At 51.0% G+C, this 21,921-nt stretch overlaps 1 protein-coding gene across 2 annotated transcripts; it reads left to right on the top strand.

The window, feature by feature from the left end:
• The first annotated feature begins 2 nt into the window (after positions 1 to 2).
• Positions 3 to 21,749, top strand: VAMP7 (vesicle associated membrane protein 7). Of its 2 annotated transcripts, none has more exons than XM_009562285.2 (8): positions 3 to 124; positions 4,916 to 5,074; positions 9,330 to 9,387; positions 9,990 to 10,127; positions 16,197 to 16,287; positions 16,833 to 16,900; positions 19,127 to 19,219; positions 19,817 to 21,749. In XM_009562285.2, the coding sequence occupies exons 2-8, from the start codon at positions 4,929 to 4,931 to the stop codon at positions 19,883 to 19,885; spliced, it is 663 nt and encodes a 220-aa protein (XP_009560580.1). In that variant the 5' UTR covers positions 3 to 124; positions 4,916 to 4,928; the 3' UTR covers positions 19,886 to 21,749. The 2 variants fall into 2 exon arrangements, with proteins under 2 accessions (XP_009560580.1, XP_053931240.1); XM_054075265.1 differs by having other exon boundaries at positions 21 to 146.
• The last annotated feature ends 172 nt before the right edge of the window (positions 21,750 to 21,921 follow it).

The following is a 21,921-nucleotide window of genomic DNA, read 5'->3' as shown; positions in this document are numbered from 1 at the left end:
TTCCGGCGGAGAGAGTTACAGCTTCCGGCGTCTCTGGCGGCAGAGACTACAACTCCCGGTATGCCCCACAGGATCTCGCCGGAAGCGCATCACGGCGTCCCGGGCCGGGGTGGCCCTGCGACCGGTTGGTGCTGCCGCGGCGGGCGGTGAGCGAGGGAGGGGCCCTCGGGGGCCGATGGGCGGCAGGGTGTCCCGTCCACTGGGGGGAGCAGGCCGGGGCCGGGCCTGCAGGGTCGGGGCCATCGCGGGGGGGGGGGGGCGGCGGCCGCGGGGTTGACTCGGTGCGTGAGGGAAGGACTTGGAAGTGTTGGAGCGAGCTCAGAGGAGGCCATGGAGATGATGCGAGCGCTGGAGCACCTGCCGTACAAGGACAGACTCAGAGAGTTGGGGTTGTTCAGCCTGGAGAAGAGAAGGCTGTGGGGAGACCTCAGAGCAGCTTCCATTATGGAAAGGGACTCCAGGGAAGCTGGGGAGGGGCTCTGGATCAGGGAGGGCAGGACGAGGGGAACGGTTTTTCAGCTGCAAGAGGGGAGACTGAGATGAGATCTTAGGAAGAAATGTTTTGTTATGAGGGTGGGGAGGCCCTGTCCCAGGTTTCCCAGAGCAGTGGTGGCTGCCCCATCCCTGGAGGGGTTCAAGGCCAGGTTGGATGAGGCTTTGATCCAGTGGGAGGTGTCCCTGCCCATGGCAGGGGTGGGAACTGGATGGGCTTTGAGGCACCTTCCAGCCCAAACCGTTCTGTCATTCTGTGATCCCAGCGGAGATTTCAGCTGATGTGGTGGGAGGAAGCTCTGGAGGACATATTACCTCTCTGGAGAGCTGCATACTCTGTATTTGTCGTGTTTAGGTTGTTCACCTCTTTTAAACAGTGTCACTGACTGCTAGGAAAGGCAATGGGCCTGGAAGAGAAGCTGGATTAATCCTCCCTGACAATTTATTTCCATAGTGATGAAGCGGAGGTGCCTGCAGTAAGCAGAGACAGAGAGGAAGCTGAGCTTCTGTTAAGTTGGTACACGAATGTCCTGCTTCTCAGGCTTAAAATGAACAAATAAACACCAGGACTTAATGTTGAGATGTCCTTTGAAGAAATAGTAACTCATAGGTGCCAAGGAAGGGTTAAAGGGAAGTCCAGGACATACTTAAAAGATCTTCTTATTGCAGTCAGGCAGTTTGCAACTTGCAGAGTTGCAAAATCTACACTGGTTTCATTGTTAACGCCAGTGGTAGTGTGACACCCTTGCTTTCTGCAAAGAGGATTTCTGGGGACATCAGCACCATCGCTCACTGGTGCTGAGGCGAAGAATCTGCTGGTCCTGAGGACAGGTTGACAAGTGACCCTCAGCTGGTGAGCATGAACGTGGTCATCTGGGTTTGCTTCTTGCCCCAGCTGGTGTAGCAGCCATCCCGTGGCTTATTCCACATCAGTGAAGTCAGAGCAACAAATAAGCTAGTTTGTGTCTTGCTTGAAAATGGTAAATCGTCCTTCTAGGAGTTTTAAATGCCACGATGAGGGCTGAACCCATGTCACATGCTTTAAGAAGCCACAGGCTTTTCTGTGCCCTCCTCAGTCAATTATCAAGGATGCATGGTGTGAAGAACTACTTCCTGCTGCCGGAGCCTGACCTTGGTTTTGTTCTTGTTCTGCAGCTGGTGAGGCATCCAGCCTTTCTGCTCTTCCTTCTTTCTTCTTGGCTATCTTTGCACTGAGGAGTTTCCTGAGAAAGAGTGGAAGGGGAAAAGCTGTCACCCTTGCTTTTCCATGTTCTGTACCTTCCATGGTCATCTTCAGGTGTCCATGGACATTGCTTAATGGACCACAGTTGCTCTGGAGGTTGGAAGATTCATACAAGAGTTGGGGCTTTTTCTCTAACGTGGACAGGGTTGATGGTGAGCCTGTGGCTGTGGGAGGAAACAAAACCAACCCAGCTCATTGTTACCTCTTTGTACCAACAGTTTTACATGAGCTGGAGCTTGCTCCAGGCAGGAGGGGATTGGGACAGGACAGAAGAGCTGTTTACAAACCCCTATGCCTTCACCAGTAGGGAAGGGTGCTCTGCTGGTCTGGGCACTCTTCGCTCCCTTCCTTTCTAGCAGGCTCCATGCAGGCGTGTCAGCTGGCTGTAAATCCTGGGGTTTAAATCCCTGAATTGTGTTCAGATTAGGTTGGCACCTGTGTGAGAGAAGTGGATACAGTAAGTGAGGAGAAGGGCAGCTGTTGTATCAAAAAGAGCAGCAGGGGTACGCAGCTGCCTTTGTTCTGGCCTCGGGCCTTTCTCTGAGATGGGGTAAGCGAGAAGCAAGCCATGCAAAGCAGTACACAGAGCTTCCTCCAGGCCCTCGATTGAATGGAGGGGACACACCTGTGGGTTGCAGGAGTATGGGCTTTAGGCCAGGAGGAAGTGAAAGTGGCAAATCGGTTTGGGGGAGCTGCTGCAGAATGTTTGGGTGCCTCCTCTCTGCTTTCTTTATTGGTGCCTCTGTTGCATTACTGGTCAGAAAGAGTGAAGGAGAGAAGCTTCTCTGGGAGCTCATGTATACACAGTGTGAGGCTGTCTGGTGTGTTCTCCATTCCCCTTTACAGGCACTGTCAACTCTTTTCAGTCCTCTAGAGCGCAGTTGGCTGAGTGCTCCACTCTGAAGGAGTGTCCTTTGAGACCTCTTACTGCTCTTCTTCCCACTTTGCTTGCGGTGTCCCCTTCTCCAGCGTCATCCTTTGCCCTTCAGCAGGGCTGGCGCTGAATACCTCAGTGCTCCCAGGTGGTTGTGGCTTAGCCATGGAGAGTATGCTCTGAATAACTCCATGTATTTATTCTTTTTTCCCTCCAAGTTGAGCTCTTAAGCCTGTGGAACATCTAGGAGATTACCTGCCTGTTGCTGGGCAAGCTCAGGCTGACAAAGTGAGCTCTGATGCAGTGGGATGGTGGCTGCGTCTTGACTTCACAGTCTGGTTAACAGCTCTGTGTTCCTCCGTGGCCTCTCTTCCGCTGTAGCTGTGATTGTCTGTGCATCAGTTCAAATGAAAGCATAAGCTGATCAGAGCAGATCCGTCTGCACAGCGCTGGTACGGAGGAGATCAATAGGTCATGGAATCACAGAATCATTAAGGCTGGAAAAGACCTCTTGGCTCTTTCAGTCGAACCATCAGCCCAGTCCCACCATGCCTGCTAAAACATGTGGCCAAGTGCCACAGCTGCACAGTTCTTTTAACTACCAGGGGTCGAGACTCCACCACTGCCCTGGGCAGCCTCTGTCAGGGCTTTACAACTGTTTCAGTGAAGAAATGTTTTCGAATATCCAATCTAAACCTCCCTTGGCACAACTTGAGGCCATTTCCTCTCATCCTATCGCTTGTTGAGAGAAGAGACCAACACCCACCTCACTCCAGCCTCCTTTCCAGGAGCTGCAGGGAGCGATGAGGTCTCCCCTCAGCCTCCTCCCGGCTAAACAGCCCCAAGTCCATCAGCCACTCCCACAACCTCTGCTCTCCAGCCCCTTCCCCAGCTCTGTTCCTTTCTCTGGACACGCTACACCCCCTCAATGTCTTTCCTGTACTGAGGGGCCCAAAACTGAACCCAGGATTCAAGGTGTGGCTTCTTCCGTTGGTGCCAGGCAGCTGGAAAATCTGCTTGGGCACAGCCTGTGTTTAATGCTTCTGTCTGGGCTCTTCAGATCCTGAAGCCCAACCCCTGCATCTCTGCTGTTGGATCTAGAAAGATCTCCAAGCTACACGGTTGCATGGTCTTTCCAGACAGAATATAGACAATTCTAGACAGAAAACAATATGAGGGCAGTCAAGTGTGAAGTGAAAAATAAGATTGGGGGGCTTGCAGCGTCAAAAGTCTTCCCAAACGTTCCTAAGCAGAAAAGAGGCTTATGGATGGAGCGGATGAGCTGTCACAGCTAGGGTCTGACATGGAGTTTCACATGTTAAAGCTTGGTGCTGTCAGTAGATTAATGGGATGATGCTTGAGCTGATTAAGTCCCGGTGAGAGCAGGCATGCTTTTCTGACTAACAACTTCACAGCAGTGAAGGCCTCATAGGTTCGATGTGTGTAATGAGCTGCTGTTAACGAAGTTGCAAGAAAGGCAGTTACTTTCTGAGCTGGAGCCTGCTGGCCACAAGCAGGGGTTTCAAACAAGCAAGAAAATCCTTCAGGGTCCATTGAAGTGAAAAAAAATGTACTGACAGCTAGAAAGCTAGGTGGAAACAAGGTTGGCACAATTCATTGTGAGGTTGTTGACTGTAGGACACTGTGCAACTGGAGTAAGAAAAGCTTCCTCCTAGAGGCTATTGCGGTGTTGGTATAATTCAGAACAGAACCTAAAAGGGGAAATGAGAGCGGCTTTCTGATAATGATATCTGCTCGTAGGATTATAGAATGGTTTGGGCTGGAAGGGACCTCTAAGCCCATGCAGTCCCATCCCTGCCATGGGCAGGGACGCCTCCCACTGGATCAGGGAGCTCAAAAGCCGCATCCAGCCTGGCCTTGAACACCTCCAGGGATGGGGCAGCCACCACTGCTCTGGGCAACCTGGGCCAGGGCCTCCCCACTCTCACAGCAAAATGTTTCTCCCTCTCATCTCAGTCTCCCCTCTTTCAGCTGAAAACCATTCCCCTCATCCTGTCCCTACACTCCCTGATCAAGAGCCCCTCCCCAGCTTTCCCAGAGCCCCTGGGAAAGCTGCTCTAAGGTCTTCCCACAGCCTTCTCTTCTCCAGGCTGAACAATCCCAACTCTCTTAGCCGGTCATTGTACAGAAGGTGCTTCAGCCCTCGGATTATCTCCATGGCCACCTCTGGGCTCGCTCTTTAGCCTCCTTCAGTTATGTTGAGGGCTGAGAGAATGCCGTTAAGATCAAGATGCTTCATCTGGTCAAGAATGCCAGTCTAACTTCTAACGTGTTTTCATTTCCAGGTGGTGCGCAGTCATGGCCATCCTGTTTGCTGTTGTGGCAAGGGGCACCACCATTCTTGCCAAACATGCCTGGTGTGGAGGAAACTTCCTGGAGGTGACAGAACAGATCCTGGCAAAAATACCATCTGAAAACAACAAACTGACCTATTCTCATGGAAAGTGAGTAATGTCCTGTCCTGGTGTGGAAGGAGGGGCCAGTAAAAGTGCACAAGGATTGGGATAAACAGGGTGTGGCCAAGTTCCTATTTTGATGTGCGCTTAGCTCTATACCCTCTTTTCCCCCCCGAGAATTTTGCAGCATAACCAGGATTTGAATTTAGCTGGAGCAAGAAGGACCAAAGCAGTTCATATGAAATCAAGTGTTCTATTTTTATACAGCTCCAAAGTGAGCTGGAGAGGGGGCTCAGCTGTGGATACCAACCTGTTGGAGGCTTTGGTATTCCGCTTGTGGAGCTTTTTGCTGGCTTTTCTGAGCCTTGAACAGAGCTTGAAGTAAAAACGTCACCCTTTTCAGCTGTCTTGTGAGTGATCCTGGTTGCTTTAAGGCATGCTGGCAGGCCTAGAGTCATCCTGAACTGCCACAAACCCAGTCTGGAAACAGAAGGACTTTTTCCCAGTTTGTACAGAGGTCTGAGCAGCCCTTGGCTGATGGTGGTAGAGCAGAGAGATTTGATGTTACAGCATCTATGACCGTTGATTTTCTGCTCATGTGAAGTCAAGGAGCCAATGTGCTGGTGTGCAAACTGAAGAATGGTGAAGAAAGCGCATTGAGGGGCGTCAGGCCCTGGTTCAGGTCTGTCTTTGGAACTGGCAGCACCACAGTGTGTTTTTTAGATATGGGAACTTGACTTGTGGTAGAGATTGGTTTGTTCTTTGCTGGGGAGCATCGAGAGGTTGACAACTAATGCAAAGCATGCTGCAAAGTGTGCAAGCTTTTGCTCATTACTGACCATTTCCTTAATGAGGATTTAACAAATGGGGCAGATCAGTGTGGTTTGTGGTTCCTCAGCTTTACCTTGTGCTTTGAAAACCTGCAGGTGCTGCTCTGCAGCTCTGGGCACCAAGCTTGGCATTGGAGGGTCTCCCCTGCCCAGTCTTACATTGGCTTCTTTCCTGTGATTTGGACGACTACTCCTTCGGTCAGGATCTGCCACCCTGCCTTCCCTCTAGGCGAGGAGAAGGAAGAGTTCCTAGCTATCCTTTTGTGGGAATTGACTATTTTCACACACACGTACTTGAAGCTGGCAACTTCTGCTGTCAGAAGCGAGGGGGTTGGTTTGTAGAGATGCAGAACAACTTCTTGGTCACGGTAGTTGGACAGAACATGAAAGCTGTGAAGCCAAGTGGGCACGAGGAGTTGTGGTTCTTCCTGTTTGTAGGATTTCAGGGATCCTTCTGCCTTGCCAGGGTCTCAGCCTATGTGCTAGAAAACCCATCTGTCCAGAATCATTTCTCCTCTTCTGAGAAAAGAAAACCCTTGAGTTTCTTTTAACTTGGTTCAAACTTCTTAAACTCATTTAATGAGTATTGTGTCCACTTCTGGAATCCTCAGCATAAGGATATGGAGCTGTTGGAACAGGTCTAGAGGAGGCTACAAAGATGATCCAAGGGTTGGAGCATCTCCCATACAAGGACGGTACTGAGAGAGTTGGGCTTGTGCAGCCTGGAGAAGACAAGTCTCCAAGTCCTTAGTAGCAACCTTCTAGTACCTGAAGGGGGCCACAAGAAAGGTGGAGAGGGACTTTTTACAAAGCCATGGAGTGATAGGATGAGGGGGAATGGCTTTAAATTGTAGAGGGGAAGATTAGGCTAGACATAAGGAGGGAATTCTTCACAATGACAGTGTGGAGGCCACAGCCCAGGTTGCCCAGGGAAGCTGTGGCTGCCCCATCCCTGGAAGAAGGATTGAAGGCCAGATTGGATGGGGCTTGGATCACCATGATCCAGTGGGAGATATCCTTGCCCAATGCAGGGGCTTGGAATTAGATGATCTTCAAGGTCCCTTCCAACTCAAACCATTCTGTGATTCTTGTTTTTAAAAAATTCTGTGTCTTTTTTTATAATCTCCAAGGAAAACCAGCCCTCTGGCAGCCAGAGTTCTTGGCATTGCTCCTATTTGCTCTTGATCCTTCTTGAAGTCACTGGGGAGCCCACAAGGCAGTCCCAGACAAGCTTTGCCTCTCTCCTTCTGGGAAGGAGGGGCAATAGTTGCAGATATGCAGGGATGCTTTTTTTTTTTTTTTTTTTTTCATGAGAACTGACCTGCAGGGCAGTAACTGCACTTCCAGCTCCCCCAAGGCTGATGTCACTGTTGTCTTATTTGTATAATATAAACCCTGCATTTGAAAGCCACTGAGCGGCGCCCTTAGAGCTGCACGGGGGGACAGCTGTGCAGCACGCACATTTGTCACACCCTGAGGGAGAGTAGGACCTAGAACTGCACTTAAACATTTAGTTCATTACCTGTAATGTTACAATCCCAAGTCAAGCATATAAGCTTAAGTCTAGATCCATATTAGCATTCTAAAAGGGTTTGTGAGGGACTCTATGACCTGTCTGGAGTTCAGTGATGGAGTTCAGTGATAAAGTCTTTTTAGATGTTTCCATGAGGTTGTTACAGGTGAAATTTTTGCAGACGCTCCGGTGCTTGGAGGGATTGGATCCATGATGTTATGTTGATGTCAATGGGGGTCTCAGACCAGCTGAGAGAGCACTCTGATTACGACCTGTTCCCCTCATTCTCTTATAGTCCCTTCTGGAGTGAGAACTTCTGGGGTATCAGTCAGCCTAGCTCCTTATCTTCTTAACTGTGGTCAGTGGCACCAGTAAGGGACACGGTGGGTTGCTTTCCCCCCTGCTGGTGCAGCCTCCACCGACGTGTAGGGATCTGGAAAACTCCAGGCTCATACATCAAGCCATTTCCAACACACAAAACTCATGATTTCCACGTCCATAAGTCATCCAAGTACAACATATATTGGTTTCTATTCATAAATCCTATTAATATTTCTGTTTTCAGGATCCTCTCTGATTCTTTGTTCTGTGGCTGTGGTGTAATTCTGCATACCTGTGCTGATATGCAGGAGGGGTGACCAGAGCCCAGTTTGGTCATCCTGATGGGATAACAAGTGGCAGAGATGTAATGGCTAACTCATTTTCCCCCACTCATCCTTGCTGCACATGCGGGCTTGGATTCGGCCACTGATGTGGAGTGGTCACCAGACTTCCATCTCTATCCCCACCACCCCCAGACTCGGCAAAGCAGCAGCCCTCTTCAGCAGCTTCAAGGGGAGGGATATGTCAGCACTAACAGGCTTCTCCTCTGGAGGTTGTACAAGGGCCCACGTGCTTTCTGGGGAAACTTTGGGAAGTACGCAGGTGTCACAGTGAAAGGATAAGTAGAGTTTTTAATTAGGAAAAAAACCCTATATAATTCCTGTGGCCTTTTTGCAACTCTGTTCCCATTTTTTCCTGTTATGCTCCTCAGAATGTGTCCCCTACTGGAGCATTAGGTGGTGGGGAGGGGGCAACACAGTCCAAAGCGCCAGCTAAAGCCAGGGAGTTGGACTGCTGGCTCTGATCAGTCCTAGTTTGGATTTAGGTGTGTACAAACTACACACTAGGTGTCTGGGTTTTTTTTTTTCTGCTGGGCCTAAACTGACAGCATTGTTTAATTTTGATAGGAAACTATTGCTTTGAACTGGTTTGCACTGTTGCTCAGGACTCTGAGTGTTGCATTTGACTAACATCCGTGTTTGCTCAGTGCCACCAAAGGCCTCTTTACGTGAACAGTTAACCCAGCTGTGTGATTTGAGCCTGATTATTTTTCTCTCTAATTCATTTGCTGCTGGGGTTGCTTTTGTCTGTTGGCCTTTGCGATGGAAACCAAGGGCACCACAACGCTGTGGTCGCACGAACACAGCTGAAGAACCCATCGCGGCACCAGCGAGTATCACTGCAGGATTCTCTCTGTGGTCACTCCGGTTAACTGCTGTCCTTGTCACGTGTGAACTGGTGCGTGGATGGTCGGATGTACCTTGAGCAAGGCTGAATCTTACCCCTTGGTACCCTGTTAAGGGTTTGATTTTACAGGGAAGCAGCTGGAAGGACATGGGACTGAAGTTGTTTGGCAACTGAATATCCCTCAAAAGGTCTTGCTGGGTGCTGTGTCATAAGCGAGGCCAGTGATTCTTTAACATGTGGTGATCTCTCATTGGGTATAGCTTCTGGGAATGGAAACACCTGAACAGAGACAGCAGGGATACACTGGTGTCTGTGATTTCCTGTAGAGTGACTGCAATTTGCTCCTCTATTTTCCCACCCTTGCCAGCCCCGCAGGCAGCAGTGACTTCTGGAGGACGAGTCCTGTAGCAGCTCCAAATGACCTGGTTTTTTTCCTTTCTCTTCTCGGCAGTTATCTGTTCCATTACATCTGCCAAGACCGGATTATATACCTCTGCATTACAGATGACGTAAGTACTGTGGTTATAGCTACTGCACAGCCAGGCTTCTTTCAGTTTGGGGCTTTTTCTCTGTCCATATGTCAAAGAAAATCAATCCTGGGTGCTAATCCAAGGTGCTGCCTTTTCCTGTTGGAGCTACTGCTCGTATTCCCATTCACATCAGTTCCAGCTCTGAACTCAAAGCCTGGAACTCAAATGCCTGTGCATAGTTAGTTCGTTCTTGGTTTTGCCTAGTTCTGTTCTTAGCAGCCCCTGGGCAGCACAATCCAGATGCAGAGGCCTTTCATTGCCAGTGAATTATACACAAATACTCCTCAGTTCTGGAAGTGCTGAAGCCAAAGCTGCTCCCTCACTAGAAAAAGGTACCAGGCGCAGCATCAGAGCTGAGAGTACCCCAGTAAAGGCTGCTGCCAACCCATATCCAGGAAGCAGAGACTGAAATCCAGCTGCCATTCAAACCCCAAGGTAACCCGTCAAATCCCATGTAACGCTAATTGCAGTGTGCCTGTTAAGAGCTGATAATTATGGTTTCTCTACAGCTGCCTATGTGCCCTGTGCACCTCTCTGTCCTGACCTGACAGCTCTGATGTGTTCTGCTCTCTTCCTTCCAGGACTTTGAACGATCCAGAGCCTTCACCTTCCTGAATGAAATCAAGAAGAGGTTCCAGACTACGTATGGCTCAAGAGCACAGACAGCCCTTCCCTATGCAATGAACAGCGAGTTCTCCAGTGTTTTAGCCGCACAGCTGGTGAGATCTGTTGCTTAACAAGATTTTCCTGACAAGCCAAGCTTCTTCCCAGAAATTCTGCCCGCACCCCCTCCCTTGGGACTACAGCACCATACTGAGTCTGGGTGTAAAGCCAGCGAAGCTGCTGTTCTCCCCACACTCACTCTGAGTCTCTTCACTACTTCTGAGATAAAAATGAGTTGGGGGGATTAATAGCAATGTGTTAACGGTTTGTACTGGGTTGCTGTACTGATCTTAATGGTGACGTTTGAATTACCAAACCTAGCTCCTGTTGAGCATCCTGCGCAAGCTAACATCTCACTAAAAGCAAGACAAAGGCATGTTACTTTGTTTCTGTTAAACTCAACTTCAGAACTTGAGTATCTGGTATCCTTCACCACCACTCACTTCTCTCCTCTTCACTGCGTGGTAGTTCCAGCGGTGCTCGGCTGGTGAAAGGGTGTTTCCTTGTGGTACTGCCTCCTTTCCAGGAGGAGGGAGAACAGGGCTTGGATTGCAGTCAGATGCAGCGTACAGAACCCCAGCAAACTCGCCGGCTGGCTCTCACAGAGGCACCAACAATTTCCATTCCCAAGATGGGCAGGAAGTTAAAGAGCAGGATATACAATAAATTTCCCGCATTCTCTGAGCTGAGATTTCCTTGGACCCTTCAAACTCCAAAACTTAAAAGCAGGACGGCATTACGGAAGTGAGGGGAATACCACTCCCACCCTCACCTTGCATTTTCCAGCTGCAGATGCAGTGGTGGCAAGGGTGATGCTGATTTCCAAGTCTCAGCACTGTAGGCACAGTAGTCTCTGCAAGAGGAGATGTATCCAGTCTAGAAGGAAGGTGACCCCATGGCAGTGGGGTGCATGCAGGCACGGAACAAGAGCACGTGGGGGGCAGAGCCTTGGTCTGGCATAGAGCTGCCTGCAGTGCAGGCCCACTGCTCTGGTGGTTTCCTTGTCCTGGTGCAGCCTGGGCCCTTGGCAGGATTGTGGTGGCCCCTCACCTGTGGGCTGGGAAGGGAGCAGGCTCTCCCTGCTTTTCTGCTGGCAGCGTAGTATGGTGCTTTCAGCTGCTGGAATGGGACGACACTGGTGTGTTTCAGCATGTGCTGTCTGATTTCATTGGCCCTGATGACAGCTAAGCTAAAGCAGTATTGTGAATGTTGTCATTAGGGCACACACGGAACGCTGTGAGCCTCCTCCTTAAGGAATTACCAGGTTTCAGAAGACTCTATTCTGGCTGCTCTGGGTCTGTTCCTGCACTCCTGAAGGGAAAGGCTGGACTGGAATCTACTTAGGACAAGAGGGAATGGCCTTAAGCTGTGTCAGGGGAAGTTTAGATTGGATGTTAGGAATATATTCTTCACGGAAAGGGTGCTCAGGCACTGGAACAGCTGCCCAGGGAGGCGATTGAGTCCCTGTCGCTGGAGGTGTTTAAAAGGCAGGTCAGGTAGTGCTTAGGGACATGATTTAGTGGTGGACAGGTACAGCTGGAATTGATGATCTCAAAGGTCTTTTCCAACATAATGATTCTTAGATTCCTTCTGGAAGTGCAGAGTTCTGTGCCTGTTGTGCCTCCCGCAGGAAGCTGATACAGCTGCTGCTATCCCAGTTTCACAGAAGCGCTTTGCTGTGTGCTGTATTTGAGGTATGGCAAGGCTCCCAGCTGCCAGGTAGCAGGGGTTGGAAATAGTTGTATTGCTCTTTTTCATTCCCAGCAGTGGATAGGTACGGCTCATGAAGCGTTCAGTGCACAGCAGAGTGTTTGCATTTCTGTTCAGCTCCCTGCGGAATGGCCTGCATTTCACAGAGCACTTCTTAATGCAGTGTTGACTTGATTTGCAGCCTAGGTCTGCAAACACCACCCTGGCCTGCTCCAAGATGGGGGTTTAGCAGGGAGGAGGAGAAAAAGAGTTGCCCTCGGTGTGGGATTGGGCTGCTCTTAAAATCTGAGCTGTTAATGTAGCTGTTAACATTGCAGCTCACAGTTCGTGGAATCATGGAATGGTTTGAGTTGGAAGGGACCTCAAAGCCCATTCAGTTCCACCCCCTGCCATGGGCAGGGACACTTTCTACTGGATTAGGGTGATCACAGCCTCATCCAACCTGGACTTGAACACCTCCAGGGCCAGGCCTGTTGCTGAGTGTAATGTCAGATTAAATTATTGGAGTGAAAAGGTGTAAAAGAGAGAAGGAATAATTTACTGCCCTGTGACTCAAGTGATCGATAGCCTTATGAGTACACAAGACCTCAGGCTGTGTGTACTACAAGGAAAGTGTTTTGAATATTCCCTTGAAAACTCCTTGGAGTCCTTAATTGACTACACATGACAGGGCTCCAGGAAAGCTGGAGGGGCTCTTGGTGAGGGAGGGCAGGATGAGGGGAATGGTTTTAAGCTGAAAGAGGGGAGATTGAGGTGAGATCCTAGGAAGAAATGATTTCCTGTGAGAGTGGGGAGGCCCTGGCCCAGGTTTCCCAGAGCAGTGGTGGCTGCCCCATCCCTGGAGGGGTTCCAGGCCAGGTTGGATGGGGCTTTGAGTCCCCTGATGCAGTGGGAGATGTCCCTGCCCATGGCAGGAGGTTGGAAGGTCCCTTGAAGGCATTTAGATCCCTTCCGACCCAATCCATTCTAGAATTTCCTAACCTGAGCAGTGTTGATTTGGGTTTGTTGTTTTTTCAAGACCTCCCTTGCATTAAAGATCTCTTCAGAACATCAGCTTTCAGAGCTTGGGCACAATCTGTGCCTGGGGCAGCTACAGCTGGGGCTGTGCGAGCGCAGTAGGAGGCTCTGCTTGCTCTGATCGGTGAGCATGCCAGCGCTGCCACTGTTCTCCATGAAGGACTCAGCGTTTTTCCTACTGGAAGTGCAGGGTTTGGTTATGTTAGAGGTGCTGGTGGAGGAGGGTCCTTTGCCATGGGCACAGCCCGTGCCTGGAAGTGCAGAAACTGGGTAGGCTTTATAGCAGCCTGAAGTAATCACAGGCACGCGCCTCAGCTAGGGCTGAGGGGGGTGAGTGTGGAGCAAAGATTTGCACGTGCACTGCTGCTGTCTGGAGTTTGTGAACGCAGCCGGTTGTGTCGGTGCCCTCGGTGACTGGCAGAGGGGATTTGCAGCATGTAGAGTTGTATTTCATTGCAGAAACTGTTCTTTCTCATTCAGAGGATAGAAAGCAATGAATACTAATGCCCGTGTGGCTTCTGAAGGGCTTTGTGCATTGTGTGTCATAAATTAGATTGACTTCCTGTGTGTGACAGGACAGTACTTCCGCCCCAGGCTCTGATATGTGGAGACTGAAGCTGCATTAAGTGATGACTCATTGAGCTGTCGGCTGTTCATGGCTGGAATAAGCTTAATGAATTCCTTATCGGAGGAGCCAGGGAGTCCACAAAGCCACCGTGTTCATGGTCTTCTAAAAAAATCCCAGCTTTCCATCTCCCTAAAGCACAAGAGTAGCTGCCTACCTCAGCTTCTGCACAGAGCTAGAGACCCAGGCATCAGCTGACAGAAGTCCAAAAGCTCTTCCCTCCAACAGCTCTAAAAGTTGCCGAGATGAGAGCCCCACTGATCAAACTTTGCGTGTGGTGCAAGAGCAGGGCTGGTATCCAAGCGATTCCTGTGGCTTAAGGAGCTCAACTGGTGTGAGGCTGAGGGTGGAAGAGGAGATGGTGTGGCAGCTTGGAGACCACGCTCGGCTCTGGTGTAGCGTATGATAATGCTGTAAATGAGGCTGTGCTTCCAGTAAAACCAGTGACCAGCTCTAATTGCGTGCCAGTTCTGCACCTTCTCGTAAAAAAATCACCCTCCGCAGAGAAGGTTCTGAGAAGCTGTTGCGTTCGATGCTATAACCATTAATTCTGACCAGAGTACATGGATCCTGGTGGTGATGGAGTTTTTTGCGCCCCATGCCATCAGAAATGGATGGAAATAGAACACTGAGCAGAAAATTGGGGTGGGTAGTCGTGAAGAGGAGCAGCCATAATCTTGTCCTGACCTCTGCTGTCTATCTCCTCGGACATCTTGTGTTTCAAGCACAGAAGCTTCGCAAAGGCCTTCAGACACGAGTGCTGTGGCTGTGAGCTTAGAGGAAAACAGCGGTTTGTCTGAGACTTGTGAGAGACCAGTTTCCCTGGGGGAAGTTTAACACAGCCAAGTGCACATTGTTCTGCACCTGGGTCAAGGCAATCCCAAGCACAAATCCAGGCTGAGCAGAGAATGGATTGGGAGCAGCCCTGAAGAAAAGGACTTGGGGTGCTGTGGATGAGCAGTTCAACATGACTAGGCAATGTGTGCTTACAGCCTGGAAACCAACTGTGTCCTGGGCTGCATCCAGAGCAGTGGGACCAGCAGGGAGAGAAAGGATTCTGCCCATCTGCTCAGCTCTATGTGACCCCACCTGGAGCCCTGTGTCCAGTTCTGGACTCCTCAGCACAGGAAGGGCATGGAGCTGTTGGAGCGAGTCCAGAGGATGCCACGGAGACAATGTGAGGGCTGGAGCACCTCCTGTATGAAGACAGGCTGAGAGAGTTTGGGTTGTTCAGCCTGGAGAAGAGAAGGCTGTGGGGAGACCAGAGAGCAGCTTCCAGTGCTGAAAGGGGCTCCAGGAAAGCTGGGGAGGGGCTCTGGATTAGGGAGTACAGGGACAGGACGAGGGGGGAACAGTTTTGAGCTGACAGAGGGGAGATTGAGATGAGATCTTGGGGAGAAATGTTTTGCTGTGAGGGTGGGGAGGCCCTGTCCCAGGTTTCCCAGAGCAGTGGTGGCTGCCCCATCCCTGGAGGTGTTCAAGGCCAGGTTGGATGGGGCTTTGATCCCCCTGATCCTGTGGGAGGTGTCCCTGCCCATGGCAGGGGGTGGAACTGGATGGACTTTGAGTTCCCTTCTAAGCCAAACCACTTTGTGATTCTGTGAAGGAGACTTAAAGGGAGTGCTTTAATGGGAGCTGTGGGCAGCGATGCTTGACTGCACGGGACCTGTGATGACAGCAGTGACTTAAAATCAACCCAGGAACAGCAGAACTTTGTTATCCAATGCTGATGTCTCCTGAGTTTCCCTCCATGGATTCTGCAGATGCTGTGAGACTCCTTTTACCCTGGGGATGCTGGCTCACGCTTCTCTCCTGCCAGCCTGACTCATGCAGTCACCAAAGATTCACTTGTGATCCCAAAATGGGGAAGAACAGTCTTTAAATGAATACCCCGTCACTCCTGAAGGGAATCATGGGGAAGGGATGACAGGAATGGTGCACAGGTTTGCACTGTCTCATGTTTTTCAGCTTTTTTCTGTGTGGCCAGAGAATGGAGTGTGCTTCCTTAAGTATCTGAGAAGCCAGCAGGTGAGCTCCCTCTGCGTGGACATAGGGCGCGCCCCTGGGGCTCTAGCGCACACTTTTTCCACTCACTGCAACGCAACAGAGGGATTTGGTGTTGGCGAATGCTGAACTATAGCTGCGAGGTGGCACGGAAAATCTTCCATGGTGGGCCTAGTGCACAGCAGAGTGGCTTCTGGCTGCTCGTGTCCTCTCCATGGGAGGAGCAGTTGGGCAACTCCAGCTGTCCGTCTTTGACATCTCCTGGTGTGGTGTTTCCAGTTCACAGGCCTTCCTCATCTGTGGAATTCCCTCTGCATCCCTGTGGAGATGCCTGCATGCTTGTGAAATTGCAGGGCTCTCTTGACAAGTTCTAGAGATGGAGAAGAGGTATTGAATGCTCGTTGCCTTCATAAGTTGTGGTGAGGGAGGTGGAACCACTGACAATAGCCAAGGCATTCAGTGAACCATATCTCACAGATTCTGGTCTTAACTTTCCTTTCTTACTGCCAGTTCCCTGGATTTTCCAAAGAGGCTCTTTTTTTTCCAGGCTCTCTGGAGGGTGCAGGAACCTGGCAGGAGCTGATGGGCATGGTGTCATCTGTAAGCAGCTGAGAAAGTCGGGTTTGGGTCTGCTACCCACTTGTAAAAGTCACTGGTACCTTGAAAACTCACCTTTATGTCTGTGCTGGTCTCTCATGACCAGGAGTTTACTTTTTTTGCCTCGAGGAGCTGAGGGTCCCTGCTTTCACTGCCTGTTCCTTTGTTACAGAAATACCACTCGGAGAGCAAGGGCACTGACCAGGTGGCAGAGACGCAAGCTCAAATTGATGAACTTAAAGGAATCATGGTTCGAAACATAGGTACCTGCCTTCTCTTCATGCCCCGAACGTGGAGTTCTTTGGGCTGGCAGCCCTTCAGGGAGAAGTACCGAGAGCAGAGACATGGGCGATGGTCTCTCCGGATGAAGAAGGGGCTGGAAGAGCTCCGAGTTTGCAGGATTGGTTGAGCTGGGTGGAGGGTGGCACAGGGGTTGAGCAGCACTGTTTGGAATGAACCGGCACAGCTCCTCACAGGGTGCCACATGCTCCAGATTCGCTCTGCTGGGCACCGGGGCTCTCCTGCAGCTGCTGGGGTAGGGGGGAACACTCCTCGGGAGCTCACTTTTCTTTTGTGTGTCATCCTCTGGTTGGGGTTTTGACAAGTCTGAGCACTTAAAATAGAGGGCTGGGTTTAGAATTGACCGCAACAGAGTCAGGTCAGTCCCAAAATGTAACCTGTAGGATACGAGACTGTTCCTACTGTTGCCTGGCCGTCTCTGAATGGCTGACTTGCTGGCTTGGGTATTGGAAACAGCTTTTTGCACTGCAGTTCTGCCTACAGGTTGGATTTTTGTCTCTTTCTCCAGACCTTGTGGCACAAAGAGGAGAGAAGCTGGAGCTGCTGATCGATAAAACAGAGAACCTTGTGGATTCGGTAAGTCTGAGGGAGGAGTTAGAAATATGGTCACTGGTTCGATTGTACTTATCAGAGAGCAAGAGAGGCAGAGACAAGCACCTAAAGCTGCTCCTAAACAGACAGTAACGCATCCTGATCTACAGGAGGTCCTTCCCTGTGTTGGATACAAGTCCTGTCTTATTCCCAGGGCAAGGAGGAGGAGTAGGCACTGAGCTTTTCTCTCTGGACTTGAGGGACTGGCAGGAAGATGTGCCAGGGAAGGGTTAGGTTGGACATGAGGACAAGGTTCTTCATGCAGAGGGTGGTGGAGCACCAGAACACCTCCCCAGGAAAGCAGTCACAGGGTCAAGCCTGACAATATTCCAGAAGTGTTTGGCCAAGGCCCTCAGCCCCACGGTGTGAATGTTGGGGTTGTCCTGTGCAGGGATAGGAGTTGACTCGATGGTCCTTGTGGGCCCCTTCCAATTCAGGACATTCTGTCATTATCCCCCTCCTTATAGCTGTTCCAGAAGCTGCATCCCAGCCTTGCAGCTCCTGCAAAGAGAGTGAAGGTATCCCACGTGCCTCTGTTCTGTATCCTGGTGGGATCTGTGGGTGGCTGCATTGTGGCCCCACTGCTCCCAGGACCAACTGCCTGCTGTGCCCTCCTGCTTAAGAACCATCAGCGGGATGTGCCTCTAGTGTGAATGTCTTCCAGCCCCATGGTCAGTGTCCTAGGAGAGCCAGGGCTGAAGTTGTGAGACTTGAGAGTAATGGGCTGTGTTTCATCACTCCTGTTACGAGTCTTGACCACCAGAATACGGTACAGAAACCAAAGATGCCGGAACCCTCCCAGCAACAGCACCAAGGGCTCGCTTTTGGAAGGGAGATCTTGGTGGTCAGAGTGGACGTGTCCTCTGGAGAACTCGGCTGGGCTGAGGTGATGTGTGGTGGGAGGCTGCTTCTATTGAAGAAACTGCACAGCTGAGCAAGAGGAGTGCTCCCAAAGTTCACCTGGCAGCAAAGCATGGGAATTGGCTTTGAGTCAGAATCACAGTGTGTAGGGATGCAGTTCTGCCTGGTATGTAGCCTTATCCCTAAAAGTTGGGAGGTGGCTCGTGTGGAAAAGCTGAAGATAACCAGCAGAGCGTGCTGCGGAGTCGGCTCGCCGTGGGTGCCCAGGCTTTCTCCAGGCAGGCAGAGCCTTGCACAAACCGTGTGGAAATGGCTGTGCTGATGCAGCCAGGTAGGTGCCTGGAGGCATTCAGTCACCAAAACCTGGACTGAATGGGTGGAATTACAAGATGCAGAGAGGAGACTGGGGACAGGGCAGCCACAGGCTTTCCATAAAATGCAGCAAAGCCAGATATTGAAGGAAAATTCTGGCATTAAGGGGCTCAGAGAAGAGAAGGCTGAGGGGAGACCTCATCGTTCTCTGCAGCTCCCGGAAAGGAGGTTGTGGTGATGTGGGTGCTGGTCTCTTCTCCCAAGTGACAAGGGGTAGGATGAGAGGAAATGGCCTCAAGTTGTGCCAGAGCAGGGTTAGATTGGATATTGGGAACAATTTATCTCCTGACAGAGTGGTAAAGCCCTGGCAAAGGCTGCCCAGGACAGTGGTGGAGTCTCCATGCCTGGAGGGGTTCAGAAACCATGTGGCTGTGGCACCTGGGCACATGGTTTAGCAGGCACGGTCGGGGTGCACTGACAGTTGGACTGGGTGAGCTTAGGGGTCTTTCCCAACCTCAGTGATTCCATGACCTGCCTCTCTCCAGCAGAGCTGCTGGCAGGAGCAGCACGGGCTGTCTCATTCTGGCAGGCATATTCACAGTTACAGAGTTGTGTGTGACACGGTGTGATTAGAGCAGTAGTTCCATAAATAGGAGTGCTTCAGTTCCCAAAAGGTTGGAAGCTGCATGAGAACCCAGCCAGAAGTGCTCTGAGGTAAATTGCTCCTTGTGGGCAGCCTGCAGCCCTCGTGGCCTTCTGTGTTTGGTCCTCCCAAGCCAAGCGTGGGAAGGCACAGCCCCACGCTCTTCTGGACTTGCTCTAATGCTCTTTCTTGCCCTGAAGTGGTGTGGAAGAGGTTTCTCCTGATGCCTTGTGTGTGTAACAGAAGGGATTAAATGGTTCTGGAGGTTGTAACTACAGTGGTTTGAGTTTGAGGGAGGTAGGAGCTGGGAGAAGCCTCTTCATTTGGCATCTTGGGGTGCAGCCGCCTCTGCAGCAGTGTCAGGACCTAATGCTTTGTTTCACGTTCTCTCGTAGTCAGTCACTTTCAAAACCACCAGCAGGAACCTTGCTAGAGCCATGTGTATGAAGAACCTCAAGCTTACCATTGTCATCATCATCGCATCAATTGTGAGTACAGAGCACAGTGACCTTCAGCCTCTTTCTGTCTTTAGACCCGTGCATACCTGGCTCTGAGCCCGGAGGGGCTGTAGCTGTAAACATGGGTTTCTGATGGGTGTGTGCGAGGTGAGGAGAGAGGAGCATCGTGCCAGGCAGCTTTCCTTGTCAAGACAAGAGGAAAACCTTTCCAGACAAGTGCCTGTCCTACATGGCTGCCTTGCCATGGTGCTTAGTTTATGGTTTTCTGGGCCTTAGTCCTGCTCATATCTTGTTGGTGAATGACAAAGTGGCTGTTTTCAATGTGAGGCCAAACTCCAGCCCATAATAAACACGCACAGCGCTAACATGAGGATGCTGAAGTGTAATTGCAGGTGAGGTGCATAAAGTCTTTTGTCAGCATTGAACTCTCGTTACTGTTTTGCTGGAGAACAGTTCTCATCCCCACGTTGCTGTGCGGATGTGGAGGCACTGGCACTAAGTTTAGGAGTTATTTAGGGTTTTGATAACCTGGGGTTTCCAAGCTTGTTTGATTGCCAGGCCAAGCCAGCAGCTGGCTTAGGAGCGGAGATACTGCTCTCCACTGAACAGGCTGTTCTCTTTCTCCAGGTTGTCCTCTACATCATTGTATCGGTCACCTGTGGTGGGCTGGCCTGGCCAAGCTGTGTGCAGAAGTAACGGGAGGCAGCTGGTGCTAGTCACTTGGAGATGAGAATCACAGGAGTGTGAAGAAGCAACCTATGGAATAACTCTTAACCTTTCACTACTGACACTTTCTCATCCTTCCATCCCTCCAGGATGTCAGACTTCTTTGCCTTAGCACCCAAACGGGCCCAGCTGGTCGCTGCTTCCATGCAGCTGTGACCTCAAGAATGGGCTGGTTTCAATTACTTGAAGGGATTTATTTGTTTCTTTTCTTGTCCCAGCTCTGACCTCCTCAGCCGGGTGGGGGGCGCGCCCCGCACCGCAGGGCTCTGGGCGTGCTCGCCCGTGTGGCTTTGCACTCCCCTATGAATGTACACATGGAGAACGGTGGAGCAAGTGTCCTACACAAGCGGGTGCGGACGGGAGGTTGGGGGGGGCTGAGCTGAGCGTGTGGGAACAGACAAGGCAGAGGGGGTGCATTCCTACAAGCCCTGGAGCTCCAGGTGCTTCTCCCTGCACATCTGGCCTCATGTGGTTCCGTAGCGTTTCAACCCAGAGAGATTGCAATTGTAATATTAGTAGGCGTAAAAGAAAACAGCTTTTGGGCTGGGCTCTGGGCGCTGACAGCTGGAGGTGCTGCTCCTGTACGGAAGCTCCCTCTTCCTGGTGGCTGTTCTGCAGGTGTTGGGTCACCTCAGCATTTTGACACTGCTGCCTCTTCATCCTCGCTTCTTCCTCATCTCCCCCATTGCTGTGTGGCTGACTCAATCCATAAAGGAGATGGTTGCATAGAGTTCAGGTTGCAGTCCTGTATCTGCTTTCTCACACATTCTTTTTCCTGCTCTTTTGAGGGTGGACTCAAATCAATCCTAACATTATCACTCGCAGAGGTGAAATAGGGGGGCAGTGCTTTGATCGGGCGTGATAAGGGGGCAGGGGCTGCTGCTTGGGCTCCTACTTGGAAGGCTGAGGAGAGAAGGGGCAGAAGGCTGGAGGGGGTGGAAGCAGAAAGGCATTTGCAGAGGATGCAGGAACCTGTGCTCCTTTGGAAGTGGAAAATAGAAAACCAAAGCCAAGCCCAAGGCTGCTGACCAAATGTAGGAGCAGGTGCCAGAGCACAGGGCCTGCTCTCCCTGCCGCTGCACGCAGGCAACGCTGCTGTTCTGCCCCAGCCAGACATCGGACTCCTCAGGCCTGACCTGGCCAACCAGAGCCAAAGCCGCTGTTGCCTGGGGTGATGCTGTAGGGCCTCGGCCTTGCGTCCTGCAGGCTCACTGCCCAGAGAAAAGAGAGAAACAACAGCCACCTCACGCGGTTTCAGCTGCTCTGCAGAGGAAGATGCACCTTTTTGACCCAGGGAGGTGGCTCTGATGGGTGGAAGCTGTCGAGGTGTGGGGAGGGTTCATTTGGCTGAACTGGAGCACAAGGATGGTGCCAGGGGTTCCCTGCACCACGGGGAACTGCGCTCCATCCCTGTGTTCGTGGGTTATGTTACCGTGCCCTTGGAGCAGCCTGCAGGTTCTGCTCTGACCTTGTCTGCTTCTTCAGATTTGTCTTCTACAAGGCTGAAACAGAACTAAGGGTCATCAGCCCACGAGAGCCAGACAGTGGTGGTGGCTCAGGGCAGGGCCGTGCCCACCAACATCTCTTTCTACTTGTGTTAATCGAATGTAAAGCTTAAAGAGAGATTTCTTTCCTCTCCCCTCCTCCTTGTGCAGCCACCCCAGCTCAGCGTATGCCTGTGCATGTGTAGGGATCGTTGATGTTACCGTGTGCATTTCTATGATTTCTTGTCTTATGTACAAATACTTTTTAAAGAAAATCCTTTCTTCCCTTTTACAGGATGCACTGAGGCATTAGCGTAAAATCAGTTAACGTGATTCAAATAAATTCCTGTACAGAAAGTGGGTTTCCTTTGTTTTGTGAAATGTGGGGCTGGCGCTGGCTGGGAACTGTGGGTCAGAGCTCCTCTTGGGGTCACTCTGCAGCTCCAGGGGTGGTGTCTGCCCACCACAAGGCTGTTTGGAGAAATCAGAGAATGGTTTGTGCTGGAAGGGACCTCAAAGCGT

This window comes from Cuculus canorus, chromosome 10 (genome assembly GCF_017976375.1).
Source record: "Cuculus canorus isolate bCucCan1 chromosome 10, bCucCan1.pri, whole genome shotgun sequence".
Lineage (NCBI taxonomy): Eukaryota > Metazoa > Chordata > Aves > Cuculiformes > Cuculidae > Cuculus > Cuculus canorus.
The sequence above is the reverse complement of the archived record's forward strand: the minus strand, read 5'-3'. Positions and strand labels throughout refer to the sequence as shown.